The 15576-nt window shown below is 33.1% G+C and overlaps 2 protein-coding genes across 2 annotated transcripts in view; one reads left to right on the top strand and one right to left on the bottom strand.

Moving 5' to 3' along the window:
- Positions 1 to 7105, bottom strand: part of LOC118199342 (glycine--tRNA ligase-like) — a 60501-nt gene extending 53396 nt beyond the window's left edge. The window contains exons 1-3 of the mRNA XM_085821350.1: positions 6604 to 7105; positions 6319 to 6420; positions 3823 to 3925 (exon numbers count right to left, since the gene is read on the bottom strand). Coding sequence (XP_085677476.1) covers positions 3823 to 3925; positions 6319 to 6420; positions 6604 to 6867 — 469 coding nt within the window. The 5' untranslated portion in view covers positions 6868 to 7105. The remainder of the gene's footprint in view (positions 1 to 3822; positions 3926 to 6318; positions 6421 to 6603) is intronic.
- A 1942-nt stretch (positions 7106 to 9047) lies between these two features.
- Positions 9048 to 15576, top strand: part of LOC118199344 (NFU1 iron-sulfur cluster scaffold homolog, mitochondrial-like) — a 31357-nt gene continuing 24828 nt past the window's right edge. Inside the window, exons 1-2 of the mRNA XM_035371179.2 lie at positions 9048 to 9202; positions 10379 to 10470. Coding sequence (XP_035227070.2) covers positions 9129 to 9202; positions 10379 to 10470 — 166 coding nt within the window. The 5' untranslated portion in view covers positions 9048 to 9128. The remainder of the gene's footprint in view (positions 9203 to 10378; positions 10471 to 15576) is intronic.

The raw sequence follows: 15576 nt of genomic DNA, 5'->3' as shown, positions 1-15576 counted from the left end.
TAGAATTGCTTATCAGGCACAAATAGAAAAGCTTAAGTGGTAAGATGTTTACCTGGCTTAAGGGCTTCCTTGACCAATGTTTTGTAAAAGTTAGATACTACAATGTGACCTCAACATATTGACAACAAAAGAGAGGCCCTCCTCAAGGTGCTGTTTTGAGCTGCACTCTTTAACATCATGATTAATGATTTGATAACTGAACTGAAAAAGATCCTGGGTATTGATATTTTGTGCTACACTGATGATGTAACAATCTGGGCCACCAGTAGCAATGTACCTGCCCTGGAGTAAATGCTAAATCTGGCACATGAACTTCTTAAATTATTATAGTGCACAGAAAATGACAATGCAAAGACAAGACCACATCACAGCTATTCAATCATCAGACAGATCTTCAATACTATGGCTCGTTAATAGCTACAAAGCCTACAGCAAAATATCTGGGAACACAGCTGGACTCTAAGCTAAATTCGGTTCAACACATTGATGATATAGCCACCATATGCATCATGAATATGGATACCGAAAAGACTGACTGGGACTAAATGGGGTGCAATGCAAGTCATCCTTGTGACCACCAATAAGGCTTACATCAAGTCACTGATGGAATATACAGTGGATGGACAAAAATATGGAAACACCTTGTGAAATGCATGTTTGAATAGAAAGATTGATTTTAATGAAATATGTAGGTGGCGCTGGCATTTTTGACTACTGACGCCACCTATACAACTTCGTAAACGTGCTAAACAGTTCAGTTGTTGTCGGAGTACTGTTATGTGAGGTTGTCATTGCATTATGTCAAAGTTAACAGATTTCGAACGTGGGCAAATTGTAGGAGCACGTATGGTAGGTGCTTCCGTAAGCAAGGTAGCCGAGGTGTTTAGTGTTTCAAGAGGTACTGTATCGAAGATTTATTCTGCATATTTGAAAAGCGGAAAAACATCATCTGCTAAATCACAGTGCGGACGAAAGTGTGTCCTGAGTGATCGTGACAGACGATAATTAAGGGCAATTGTGACGAAAAATAAGAAGACTACAGCTGCAAAAGTTACTGCTGAAATGAATGTTGTGTTACCGAACCCTGTGAGTACCAAAATAATTAGAAGGGAGCTTCATAAACAGGGAATTGCTGGCCGTGCTGCAATTGAGAAGCCACAAATCAGTGATGCTAACGACCGTAACAGGGAAAGGTGGTGTTCAAGTCATAAAGCCTGGACTATAGAGCAGTGGAAGCGAGTAATATGGTCTGATGAGTCTTCTTTCACATTGTTTCCCACTTCTGGCCGAGTTTACGTCTGGAGAACGCCATCTCAAGCCTATAATACAGACTGCTTGTTGCCAAGAGTGAAACATGGCGGGGGTTCTGTTATGGTTTGGGCAGCCATATCGTGGTTCTCTGCTAACCCCATGATAACTGTGTCAGGGCACATGACTGCCAAGACTTATGTGAACATTTTGGCTGATCAAGTTCATCCCATGGTACAAACTTTGTTTCCCGATGGTTATGGTGTCTTCCAAGACGACAAAGCCCCTGTTCACACAGCTCACATTGTCCAGGACTGGTTTTCTGAGCACGAGGATGAGTTGTCCCATCTCCCCTGGCCACCACAGTCACCAGACCTGAATATTATCGAACCTTTGTGGTCTACATTGGAACGGAAAGTGCGTTCTCGTTATCCACCGCCAACATCATTATCTGATTTTGCCACCGTTTTGCAGGAAGAATGGTATAATATTCCCTTGGCAAACATACAGGAACTGTATTTATCCATTCCGAGAAGACTGCAAGCTGTTTTGTATGCCAACGGGTTTCCTACACCATATTAAGCAAAGAAACATGTTTTTTTAAAGGTGTTTCCATATTTTTGTCCAACCCCTGTATATGCAAAGCCCTTTTCCACTGCTAGCAAAGCCGTTAAAAAGAAACCAAATTCCACTCAAAATAAATCTCTATGAATAATCTGTGCTGTTGCAAAAAAATCTACTCCAATCCCCTCCCTTGAATATCCACTCCCACACACTTGATTAAAAATAAATCTCTATGAATATTCTTTGGTATTGCAAAATCCAATCCAATCCCCTCCCTTGAATTTCAGGCACAAATAGAATTGCTTGAAAGCCCCCCAAGACAAGGCAATGATGAAGAACTTCAAGAGAAGCCAAAGAATGCCGGAGAACTTCCGAGAACATGATGCACCTTTCAGCAGAAGACTCAAGTTTCGGAATACACCACTGGCTCATGATCTCTTTCAGAAATATAACCCAGATGCAGGTCAATGGCTGCCTTTAAAAGACCCATGAAACATCTGAGATACCGTTTTCAATCTCTCTCCCAAGCATAGATGTATGAAAGACAGGCATCTGTCCATATGTCTTGAAAGCAGTTGAACTAGAAATGATTGCTACAAAATACCCTGGCCTGAATGGACATAGTAATAGTCACATACACAGATGGGTCAGTTATCGGCAACAACACTGGAGCAGGCTTTAACTCCCTCAGAAGGAGCTTTCCCTGTCAGTAAATCAATAACAAATTTCAACAGGGAGATATTTACTATAAGTGAGGCAGTAAATGCCCTTTACCACTTCACAACAAACAAAAAGTAGTCTTCCTCTCCGACTCATTGGCTTCAATACAAGCAATCATCAAGAAAGAACACTCAAACAACAACCACTTGTAGCAGAGTGCCAGGAAACTCCTCAAACTACAGGATACAACATATATTTATGTACACGGTTTCTAGGGCACTGTGATATTACAGGAAATGAAAAGATGTACAGACTTGTAAAGGAAGGATGCTCTATGCCTCAGCCAACACCCCCCCTAACATACAGAACCATATGCAGCAAATTACATCGAAAGTCAAGATGATCATGGACAACATAAAGAAGTCAGCTGCTGTTAGAAAATGGGAAACAATAACATCAAGATCCATCCCCAAAAATCTGCCTCTAGATGTCACTGTGGCCATTTTCAGACTGACCATAGGCCATGACTACCTCCCAGAGCCATCTCCATAAAATCAGCATTGTCAGCTCCCCTACATGCTGCCTATGTAAGTTAGAAGGAAATGTTGATCCTCTCAACATCTGCAGTGCTCTGGAAGTAGAATCCCAAGAAGATACAATGGAAGGATAGGCCTGGATCTTATAGCATCAGATGGCTGACGTGTCAAAAACAGACATTGGTTGAAGATTTCAGATCATCCGGGGTTAAATCTAGTGAGATGACATGTAGACATGGCAAATGGAAGTTTTGCTTTTGTTCAAATAAGACAAAAAAAACAATAACTGCTGTTAGTGATTGTGGCCAACATCAAAACATCGCCACTGGCTATAGTACAGTTAATTCCCAAGCCACCATGTATCTAAATGTGACATGGAGAAATCTTAGTGAGTCCGGAAAAAAAAAACATTTGCCACCTTCTTTCTGTAGAATATTTTAGATTCTCCCCCCCCCTTTGTGTGTGTGCACTTACTGGTGGTCTGAAGATCTCATAGGTCATACAAGATATTGGACATTCAGATTTTGGATTTTGTACTGTACTATGAGTGCCACTGATATGTGGATCTGTCAAGAAGTACACTGATAGCAGACCCACATATTAATAGTGAGATTTTTCAGTCAAGAAACTGGATTATAGAATGCTAAATTAGATGTAAAACTTGCTGAAAATTAAATATCATGCAATAGGTTTAAAATACAATTTGTTAACTAATCATAGTGTTGCTTAATTTATACAATGTATTAAGTTTACTCAGTGTTAAATAAAGGTTAAAATATTTTAGTTGCAATGTTTATCTTTATTTGCAACTTACCACCATAAATTTCAAATGACTGTTTAATATAGAAACGTCTGTTCAATAAATCTGCCATGCGAGCTTGAACAAATCCAGTTTCAGGAGGTGCGAGTTCGAGTTCCTAAAAAAAAAAAAAAAAAAAAAAAAAAAAAAAAAATTATACGGTTTAAGTTGCAGATTATAAATAAGGAGTAAAATTGTAAGCAATAACTAAAGAAAAGCTTCAATAAATAAAGTTAAATTAAACTATGCCATTCATCTAAGAGTAATTAATCGTTCTAATAACTCATAGCTTTAATAATCTAGTTTAAATTTACAAGCATTGCATTTTTTAATTAGCCCTCTTAGTAGCATGGCTTTTCAGATCTGCTCATGAAAACCTGTAATTAAATAGCTTCCATGAGCTAAGTTTTTATAATTACTTATTTTAGTCTCTGTTTGCATAAACTTCCATCCATTAAGATGACATATGCATTGATAAAGAGAGTAAGAAAGCAAAGTATTTTTAAATTATAATCTAATATATACCAAGCGAAAAAAATATCATTACTGGATAAGGGTGATCATGTCACTCAGGGGGTTAAAATAGAAAATATGTCACCTATTTACTCAAATTCTAGCCCAATTCTGATCAAGAACACTTTTGTGATTGGACTATGAGAATCTTGTAATCTTATTCACCTGCAACCAACCTACTGAGATAACTTTTATACCAATGGATTATAAGTACCCCCATTCCAAAGGCAAACTCGACCTTCATGTCTTGGCTAGAATTTGAACCAAGAACCATAACGGTTAAAAGTCTACTACTATTCATTACTATACTAATTAAGGCAGCTAAATTTTCCCTAAGAATCAGTTAACCATTTTAATTACATTTAAATTGTAAAAGTGATTATTAAAATGCTTTTTTTGTTTCCAAAAATATACTGTTGAAGATGATGCATTAATAATAATACATTCTTAAAAAAAGGGGGAGGGGAAAAAACATACTGTCAATCAAATTTTGAAAACTTATAAATTCATGTGGTCTCTACCCCTTTCACATTTATGCACCAGTTCCAATATGGGGGAAAGTGCAGAATCGCCCACTGCTTGGCGTGTTTTTAAGAATTGCACATACTCTGTATCCATGTACACATGACCTATTTTCACTTTAAAAAAATCCCAGAATTGCAAAAAAACGGCATTCTGCACTCCCTTGACTTTATCCATGTACACATTGACCTATTTTCACTTAAAAAGTCAATGAAAATTGAAATAAATCCAATTCTTCTTACTCTTGTAAAAAGCGCCAAACAAATAAGTGGGTGATTCTGCACTTTACCCCCAATATGATTACAATGCCTTTACCCCTAATATGATTACAATGCCCCAGGAAGTCTTAATTGAAAAGTATTTAATATCTTTGTAATTTAGCATAAATGCCTGACAGAATCAACGTCTCAATAAACAACGAATTCCTACTCTTAGATGGCTATGGAAATTACAATGAAGGACCTCAGGTTCTCACATAGTAATAAAAATATAATAATAATATTAATGGACTAGTAAATAATGAAAAATAAAGTTTTTTGCTAGAAATAAAATCTGCAATGGTACATAATTTCCTACTCTGCATATCATTCTCCATTTTGCCATTAAAATCTTTTGCATTTCTAAAGATTATATTTAAAGCAAATATTCTCTATATCAAATTCATACCAAGTTGCAGAAACACATTTAAAAGACCTCTAGGGAATGTAAATGCCGATATCAGTGCATAAATGTAGAAGAGGATTAATTTGAAATAATCCAGATTTAATTAAGGTAAACTTTCAAAATTTGTTTAATCCTGTTGTATCCTTATATCATATTTCTTTCAAAGTACATTATTCACATACAGTAACTAAAAATTAATACCTGGAAGAAATTAAAACTAAGAAAACTTTAATGTCACGTGAAGGCAGTATATTTTATTATCATAAATTATCATAAGAAGAATGCTCAGAATGTGATCTGATGTTTTCATTGACAAATATTTCATTTCAGACTCATTGTACTCTACTTGTAATTCAACTACTTAGAATAGTTCACAATATTCATGGCACAGAATTTTGTCACCTTGCTTAATAGGAAGATAAGTTCTAAAATTAGAAGAAACAGGGTCTCAGTATGATTTTATTAAAATGCATATCCTAAATTTGAAGTTCTACAAAATACAATATTTAGATTCAAAATTTTACATATTATTGATAAAGTCAATGCTTTATAAAAAGTCGATTTAAGATTAATATTTAAACCTTAAAAAAAAAGTTTGATTCTTGGAATTAAGTATGAAGCTAAATTAAAAAAAAAAAAAAAAAAAGGTTAATAAGATTAATTTTAAAAATAATCTAGATATTACATGAAATAATCAGCAAAAACTAAAAATTAAACTACTCATTATATATTTAAAATTTAACACACATAAAACAGTCAAGTCAGCACATTAAAATACTCTGAATATAAATAAATAAAAACAAGAAAAGTTACCTTGGCTTCTAATTTTTTTTTTCTTGATTCCAACTCATTTTCAGCCTTTTTTACATCTAACTCCGGGGCACCACTTTCTTTCAGAGAGCGCACAAAATCTTCCTTAAAAACAAATAATTAAAAATAAAAAAGTAATCACTTTTACCCATCGGCCATAATACAAAATATGCAAAGCTTTGTAAATCATAAAAAGTAACAAAATCCAAATCCCGGGTTTGTGATTTCCAATATTATTAATCCCGTAAGAAAAAAAGATTATTTATAAAAAAGATAATAAATAAATACTTGTTCTTTGACAGCCGTACGCAAAGGTTGAAGTACCTCCTGTACTTTAGGATCTTCAGTCTTCCTTGAGAAATCTATTTTATATTTCCTTAATCGATTTTTACCCCAATTTTCGGGAAGAGTTCTAGGTGAACCTCCTTGGTGTCGATCAAATGTGCGAATAAAAAAAATTACTGTGCGTACACGGACAGGTGCCGAAAGCACAGGTGTCAAACTTGTCAAATACAAGCATGACCGAAACAAGTTATACCCACATGTAAACATTAGAGCAGGCAAAAAATAGAGGAAAGATTAATGTTAGAGTACATATAATTTGCAACCGTGTTTCAAGCTAAAAGATTTTTAAGAATGTGCTTTCGAACTAACGGAATGTAAACGAATATTACAAATGCACTCATACTAAATGACGAAAACACGCGAATCTCTGCACTAGACCGTCAATCCGCTTTCTTTGGAAATAGGATGGGTAGAAAGGAGAAACTTCTGAATGAACAGCGACAAAAAGTATTATTACCTCCTTGGCCATGCCTTGGCCCAGTAAAACGAGACAAATAAAACTGCCCCCCCCCCATTTTTTCAGGCAGTGTACATCCATATTGTTTGCCTCATTAGTTACCGGCTCACTTTATGCATTAGCATGAGCACATTATAAATTAATCGCGCAATAACTTTTACTAAAAGACTTTTAGTGGGCTCTTGTGGCAAAGAACTTTTATGGTGTCAGTGCATTTTGGACAAGGAGATTCTCCTCCTTGGTTTTGGCTCCTTCCTTGTTGGGGAAAAATTATTTCCAAAAGTAAATTTTCGAAACGTACTTCAACCAAAGAACATGTATGTACACTGCGGGAGGGAAAAAAAAAGGGACAGTTCATCTCCCGTTCTGCTGGGCCGGTTGACAACAAAATTCAAATACTAATTCAGAAGTCCAACAACAAAAATCAGCGTTATATTTACAAAATTTTCACAGGACTAGTTTCGATGATTTATTCGGCGTGTTATTTTGTCTTAATTAACAAAATTCAACTTGCGTTTTTCATGTCTCGAAAGCGCAACTTGGAGTATGATAGTATTAGAGTCTTAGATAATATTGTTCTAATATAGTTATTTTGATAAAAAATCTGACTTTTTCTGAAATGACATGCGAATTTTTTTCCATATTTCGATACTTCGACTCAAATTACGAAAAACTGCCAAATTTTGTAAAAATCGCATGAATGGTTTTATTATGTTAGTTTTTAAACAATTAGCTCTTAAAATTTTAGCTCCCCAATGTTAACTGATTTTGATATATATTTATTTATATCTCTTTTTTTTTTTTTTTTTTTTTTTTATTATTATTATTAAAGTGACTTCATTCCTTCTTCCAGAATTCGAAGTTTAGGTTCATTCTAAATAAAATTCGCCCATTTTTTTATGATGTATTCTTAAAATTTGTATTTTTAACTATAAATTTTTCGGAAAAAATTTTGAATTATGAACTTGTACATTTTTTTCTATCATCTTAAAGTAGATGTCTTTCTAAGAAAATCTGCAAAAAATTAGAGTTCTTTATTCAAAATTTCCTAAGATATACGTGAAATTACATATTGGCGCGTTTTGAAATTTGACATATTTGTTATAAGTGAGAATGACGCCAAATGTGGTTTAGGCACTTTGTTCAAATTATTTGAAAATATGAATGATGACTTTTTTTCGCTCATGTACAAGGAAAAGAAATAGTTTGCTATAAATTTGTTAAGTTTCAGTTTGCGCCATTACGCCAAGATAAATTTTTAAATTTCTCCATAATCCGATTTTGTGTCAAAATACCTACAGTAGAGCAATGCTGTATATAAAACTTATACATATATTAAGTTACGCTTTCGAGACACGGAAAACGCAATTTGAATTTCGTCAATCGGCCCAGTACAAGAACCTCCTTGGCCATGCCTTGGCCCAGTAAAACGAGACAAATAAAACTGCCCCCCCCCATTTTTTCAGGCAGTGTACATCCATATTGTTTGCCTCATTAGTTACCGGCTCACTTTATGCATTAGCATGAGCACATTATAAATTTTTAAAAGACTATCTTAACTCTATGATTGCGTATTTAAATGTAGATTCATAATAAACTGAAAGCCTCCTACATTTACTATACATTGAACTGTGGTGCTTAACCACCAGGGTGCCTGGGCGCCATAGCCCTACCCCTCATCGAATAACATAATAAAATTTTCGAATTATGAGAAATATAACCCTACATTTACTGAAAGTGCGAGCGTGCAAACTTACTTCAGACCAAAGGATTTTGCATCCAATAAGAAGTTCCTCTTTACCTGCATTCTCAAAAGTTAGGATACTAATTATTAATAGCAAAATATATATAGGCTGTTTAACGTAATTATACAATAAAATAAGAATCTGAAGATAATTTGCAAGTTTTCACTTGTTAATCATTTTTATAGAGCCTCTTCCGGTGTCGAAGCTAAGAAAGCAACTCAACTTATTATTGACATTAAATTCAATCGTAAACAAACGCATGAGACATGGGAACTACCAATGCACTGAGAACATGTATGCAAAGCAATCACTTTCTTTTGCCCGCCTTTCTGAGGACTAGGTAATAATTCCTTACAAGAGAAAATTGACACGTCATGATTTTTTTTCAGCATTTTGTTAGTTTCATAAAAGGTGGCTGTTTATAAAATGGAAGTGTTAATTTTAAATCAAGACAGCTTTCGGTTATTTAATTATTTGTTTTTGTATTTGCATTTTCACATAGCATATATTTGGTTTGCGCGTTTATATTTTGTTGTATTGTCTTCGTTACTCATTTCTGTATCTGCCCAATTCTTTTATACGGAGCTCCAGTTTGGGCAAGCGCACCAAGAAAGTCTGTGTTTTTCTAAATAAAACTCTCAGAAACATTAGCAATGGCCCTTAGTTCTTGCGAAATATCCGTTTCAATCAAGATCTTGACATCTCACATGCTCAAGATTTCATGCTGATGAATGCATGTAATTTCTACAAATTTATTGCAAGTTCAGAATATTCACATATCTAACGATTCAGCATCCCTAGAAGCGACTGAGCACGTTTTTCCACAATGCAGCTTACTAGCTCTTGTACATAAATGTAAATCTTTGTAATTATTCTGAAATTAATTCAATTAACTGATAAAACAGTTTTGGTCTCTGTTTCTCCTGGCAAAGCAGGATATGGACTTAATGTTATTATTTTCATCTTATTATTTACACATTTTATTCTATATTTCATGTGTATTCGTCTAATTATGTTGTTTTCGTTTTGTATTTTATTTCCCACAGCCCCTATGCTGTGTTTTAAAATTTCATTTCATTACTATTCACCTTTTCTGATCTTCATTCGTCACTAGATGGCGAGATAGAACAGCAACTTTTCTAATTCTGCCTGTTACTGCATGATTTATCACAAGCTCAAACATGCATTTATTTTTTCCTCTTGTAGTGGCATTTATTACAAAATTACAAGTTCTTAAGCAATCTTACGCCGATTGCCCTTGACCACCTGCCAACGCCAACTATAGGTTAAAACTTGCAGTGTTTAATTGCTTAAGAATCATCACGGTCAACAGTCAGACATCTTTAAATTAAAATACTACAATTTAGGTTTTTGCTAACAAGTATTTAAAGAAATCTGTTTCAAAAATAAGATGTGATATTACATTATCTATTCATATTTGTTCTTGTTTATATTAGTTCATGAAATAGTGTTCAAATTTTATATTATATAACATCTAATAAAAGTTCTCTTTTAGCCTTTGGAAAGCTAATAGGTTATATAGCCATAAGAAACTTATTTTATCTCCCAAAAGATATTCAAATACAGAATGGAGAAATTACCAAATTAGTAAGTTTTTAAAACATTTATTTGTATTGTCTGTCTTTCATAGTAATTATATGTATCCTATGAACTTCATTCAAAGACTGTAGGCAGTTTTGAAACAACTGCATTTAGTCTTGAATAAAGTCGCATTCACTTTTTTAAAGAGAAACTTGCAAAATCATACGTTCAGATTTTCAAATGACAATTTGAGAAACTGTTAATAATTGCAGATTTTTTTCATATTAGGAAAACATGATGGTAAAGTTTTTAGAATTTCTTCATTAAAAATGCTCCCTTCATAACCTTTATGGACATTTAAAGGTTACATATTGAGGGCTGGATAGTTAAGATTTTGCCAATTTTAGTGACTAGGCCAGAACTACCAAATTTTTTCTAAACATATTTCTATTTTCTGATTATCTCCATCCCCACTAAAAACTATAAAAAATAAGGTAATGCTCTATGTCAACTAAAAATATTTATGTATTAACCCAAGTATGTGCATAGCATCTCACCATATGGCTTTCCACGTCTTCAGATTTCACTAGTGTGACTCTTTCTCTGTCTAATGTGATTCCTTATATGGGAATTCAGCATTTTAGCATTACACTGTGGCATATTGCAATTTTTATCATCATTGAAGTCAAAATCTCAGATATTCAGCATGCATGGAACATAATTTGGTAAAGGCATCATTCAGTGAAAGAAACACAGTGCAAAAAACCAAGAAGGTGCATGCTTTATCTGGAAAAAAAAAATGAAAAAAAAAAAGTAAGCAGCAGTGCACTGGATGCATCTTGAAATAGATGTAAAAATACCCATACAAGAATTTCTGTCCGAAGTTGCCAGCAAGCTCACGAGTGCTGTTTAAAATCATCAACAAGTTTGCAGCTTTTCAATAGGGGTTGCAGATAATCAGAAAGCACTGAATTATTTCTCTCAAGTTATTTATTTCAACAGACAAAGACCTCAGGTAGTGTAACTCACTTTTAATTATTTTAACAATACTTTTTTTTTTTTTTTTTTTTTAAGAACTCCATTACATGAGGAAAAAGTACTCTTCTGTTATTGGGACAAGATTCAGAAACGTATGTTGGGTATGGATGACTTGAGCAAAAGATGAATATATAAACTACACTACTTTATTACTAAACTATTAAAATGAATAGAAAGTTGGTAGATATAAAACTGACATAATAGCTGGTGACCCCATCAGGATAAGACAATTCAAGAATAGTTCACAGGAGGATTCACATAATCTTGGCACATCATTTTATCTGGAATAAAGTTCAGGGATTCATTACTTCTCTCATATATGTATACACATGTATATGTATGCATGTGTATGTGTATACATGTATATATATGTATGAACACATACATACATGCATACACATTTCCGAATCTGGTCCCTGATCCTGATAATAGAAGAGTGCCAAAAAAGAATATAACATTTAGTTTAATAAGGCAGCCAGTAGGCATGAGTTTCAACAAAGATATGTTCAAATGGAATTTTGTCTTTATTCCGTCAGCTCCATATGACTTCTTATAAATGAGAATTTGATCTTTTCCATTATCAAGTTGTTTCACATATTTTTCTATAGAAAACTGTTTGGCAGTTGTTATTGTACAACAGAAAAGATCTATAATTGCAATCTCTCGGCTGGATTTTGTCATCTTCTACTGACTGAATTACTGTAAAGTTGTTCTTACATCTAGTAATTCAGATTTAAAAAAAATAAAGCTTTCGGATATTAGCTGCTGATTCAAATTTCATATATATTACAAGCTGTGAGAGATTTTTAAATTGTGTGCAAATGAAGACAAAATATTTATGATCAAATTATCATTGGTGATGGGACAAAAGTTCAGTCATAATAATACTGGCAAAAGTTTCTATGACCCCCTCTCTCCAAAAAAGAAGTTGAGGTATTAAGACTAATTTCTATCAGGAATTATTTTTTGGGGGGGGGATGCTAAAATGAAGGTACTTATGTATTAGCAGAAAAAGATAGGCTGACTTTATTTTAGGGGGAAAATGTTTTGCAATAACTTCTAAATTAACTTTGAATGGTTTTTTACCCTGAGATATAGCTGCTGCCACATGAACTCTGCTAAGTGTAATTTCAAATTGGATCTTGTTCTACTCCTATGTTTTTTGTTCAATCATTTTCATGAACCCTGTACCTGCTGGATATTTTTTAAAGAACTCCATTTCTGACCATAATTAATAGCATCACCTAAATTTTTTAGTAAAATCCATATACCAATAATTAAACTATGCACTCAAAAAAATAAAAACGTAAAAAATATATTTACAGGTGCCCCTTGGCGATTTTTGGTGGTACATGGACACCGAGTTTGGGCAATTCTTTGACTTTGTTCTTGTACACATTGATCTATTTCACTTAAAAAGTCAAAGGACCACCCACTTCTACACTAGAGCCAAAGAAAAAATATATAATCTCAATAAACTACATTTTAAATGAATGAAACAACATACCAATCATGTCATAATAGGTTTCCATAACATTCAACTACTCAGGTTACCATAAATAAAGGAACAACTTTGTGATAATCCAAGGGGCACCATTAAATATAGGCTAACAAAAAAAACTCCATTCCTAAAATGCAGTTTACAGGTGTTCTTAAAACTTAGTGAAGTTATATGGTTACAATAGCGACTCTTTTTTGATGAATTTTAGCTTTTACTTCTTTAACACATAAATACCAAATGGAACTACTCTTATATGCGCCCTCACTTAGCGACAAATTTCTCGCCAAATATTTTTGGCGAGAAACTCTCCCGTGCCATATTACTATCTAAATTTTTTGTCTACATTTCGAACTTTAAGCCTAAAATGTCTCAAAAACGTGGCTTTCGCACATGCAAAAACCATGTTTTGAACACACAATTTAAGCTAAAAATTCGAAACAAAAAATTTAGATAGGAAAAACGTAAAATTTCTAACCAAAAATATTTAACAAGAATACATGTACACAGCGATATATTTTAACTTAAAAAAAATATATATATACGAATTGCACAATCTAAACAGCAAAGAAATCCATGAACTACACACACCTTGCTTTAATAAATTAACATAACAACAATAAATTTCAAAGAATACCATGTACACAGCATTCTGTTTAAACTTAAAAAAAAATCTACAAATTGCACAATCTAGGCATTGCTCACAAATCAACAAAATTAACTAAAATAAATTACAAATAATTCAAAAAACAACAATAAGAACAGAAATTCATAGTAAAAAAACAATGAATATAACATTCTACAAAATAAAAACAATAAAATAAAATGCACTTACCATAATGGATGCTTCTTCGGACAGTAGAACGTAGCTTTAACATGCCGCCACGTGCTCTCTATGGTATTTATATGACAGCCAGACTCGCTATCCACAAAATTCATACTATAGTTCACAAATAAATGTTCAAAACCTTGTTTTCCTAAATCCTTGTAAGATTTCCAGCCATCCAAAAAAAAAAAAAAAAAAATAGTTGTACAATGCTCAATATGGTATTTATATGACAGCCAGACTCGCTATCCACAAAATTCATACTATAGTTCACAAATAAATGTTCAAAGCCTTGTTTTCCTAAATCCTTGTAAGATTTCCAGCCATCCAAAAAAAAAAATAGTTGTACAAGGCTCAATCCACTCTTTAATACATTGCATCAGCGCTTTCTTACTTCTATCATGCATATAAGGTCCATATTTTGGTAAATATTATTTTTTGGAAAAGTATATACTACAAGTATATTAGGGTCGCAGAACATTATAAAAACTCAAGGTCTGATAGTTTTGTCATAATGGCACTGCTAAACTGCTTAGAGATAATTCTCGTCTTTCCATTGAGAACAATGTTCTTGTACATGAATCATTTCTTGATTCATGGTAATGTGTAACCACCATGTTTGCTTATCTGATGCTGCCCTTTAGATATTTTTCTTCATTCCAAAAGTAAAATCTTTAGAATTAAGTTATTTTTCTAAGAATTAAAATTTCACCTGACGGATGATATCAGGAAATCTGCAGTCGAAAAATAATGTAATCGACAGAAAAATTTATCAGGTCTGCTTTAAGAACTGAAATCTTTATTAAGAATGGTGTTAATCTTAGGACAAGAGTATTTTAAGCATGACTAGGCTGAAGAAGTTATAAATATCCTCCCCCCCCTAAAAAAAAAAAAATATTCAAAGAACTTGAGACTTTTTTATTTTCTTAATCTTTAATTAAAAGATGTTTATCAGTTATATTTTAATGTAAGAAGAAAATATTTAATTAGTAGAAATAATATATTTAGCTAGGAATATTAAATGATGACATAAAATGATGCTATATGGAGAGATATGGCTTAAGTATTTGTGTACAGTTATTGAAGTTTATATTTAAAAATAATGGTCTGATTTTATGTTGGGGGCTCATGTAACTTTTCCTTCTCATTATGTATTAGCCTGCCAAAGCCATATTATTGGGTTTGCAATGGATTTTAATATATTTCAACATTAGTTTAAGTAAGCTTTTCTCTTGATGTTAATACTACATTAAAGACTTGTTCTTGGGATCTAAAAAAAACATCATTCTACACTGCTAGGAGTTTGCTTCCCTGCCACTGCATAAGCTGGCTGCAAGGAGTTTTGTGATTTTACTTGTGTGTAATGTGGATATAAGTCAGTTTGTTTCAGAAAATCCTCCATAAAAGCATGTCAGACAGTCCTCAAGTACAGGATGACAGAATGTGATAGAATGTCCAATTGATAGAATTTTATAGCTTTAGGATGAGGAATGCAATCAGCCTTTTGTTTAGCTGTTAAATATTTAACTTTAGTTTATAAATTTAAAAACTAGTTTTATTCAAGTTTTGGTACTTGTGTATGTTTTCTACACTTTTTGTTGTTTTAGTTGTAAAACAGATTAAAATGCAATCTAAATTTAATGCATGTAGTTTAAAGTTCTGAAAAGGAAGGGGAGGGTTATCTTCTAGGCATGGTGAAAAAAAAGGGTGCATAAGGGAAAATAGGTTAAGAATCATTGCTTAATAAATAATTTTGCCATAATAAATAACTTAATGTGTTATTTGTGATATAGAATACTTAGATGTTGTT

The sequence above is a fragment of the Stegodyphus dumicola genome, chromosome 7 (genome assembly GCF_044657685.1).
Source record: "Stegodyphus dumicola isolate Sdum_Otavi_A_Nest chromosome 7, ASM4465768v1".
Taxonomy (NCBI): Eukaryota; Metazoa; Arthropoda; class Arachnida; order Araneae; family Eresidae; genus Stegodyphus; species Stegodyphus dumicola.
The sequence above is the reverse complement of the archived record's forward strand: the minus strand, read 5'-3'. Positions and strand labels throughout refer to the sequence as shown.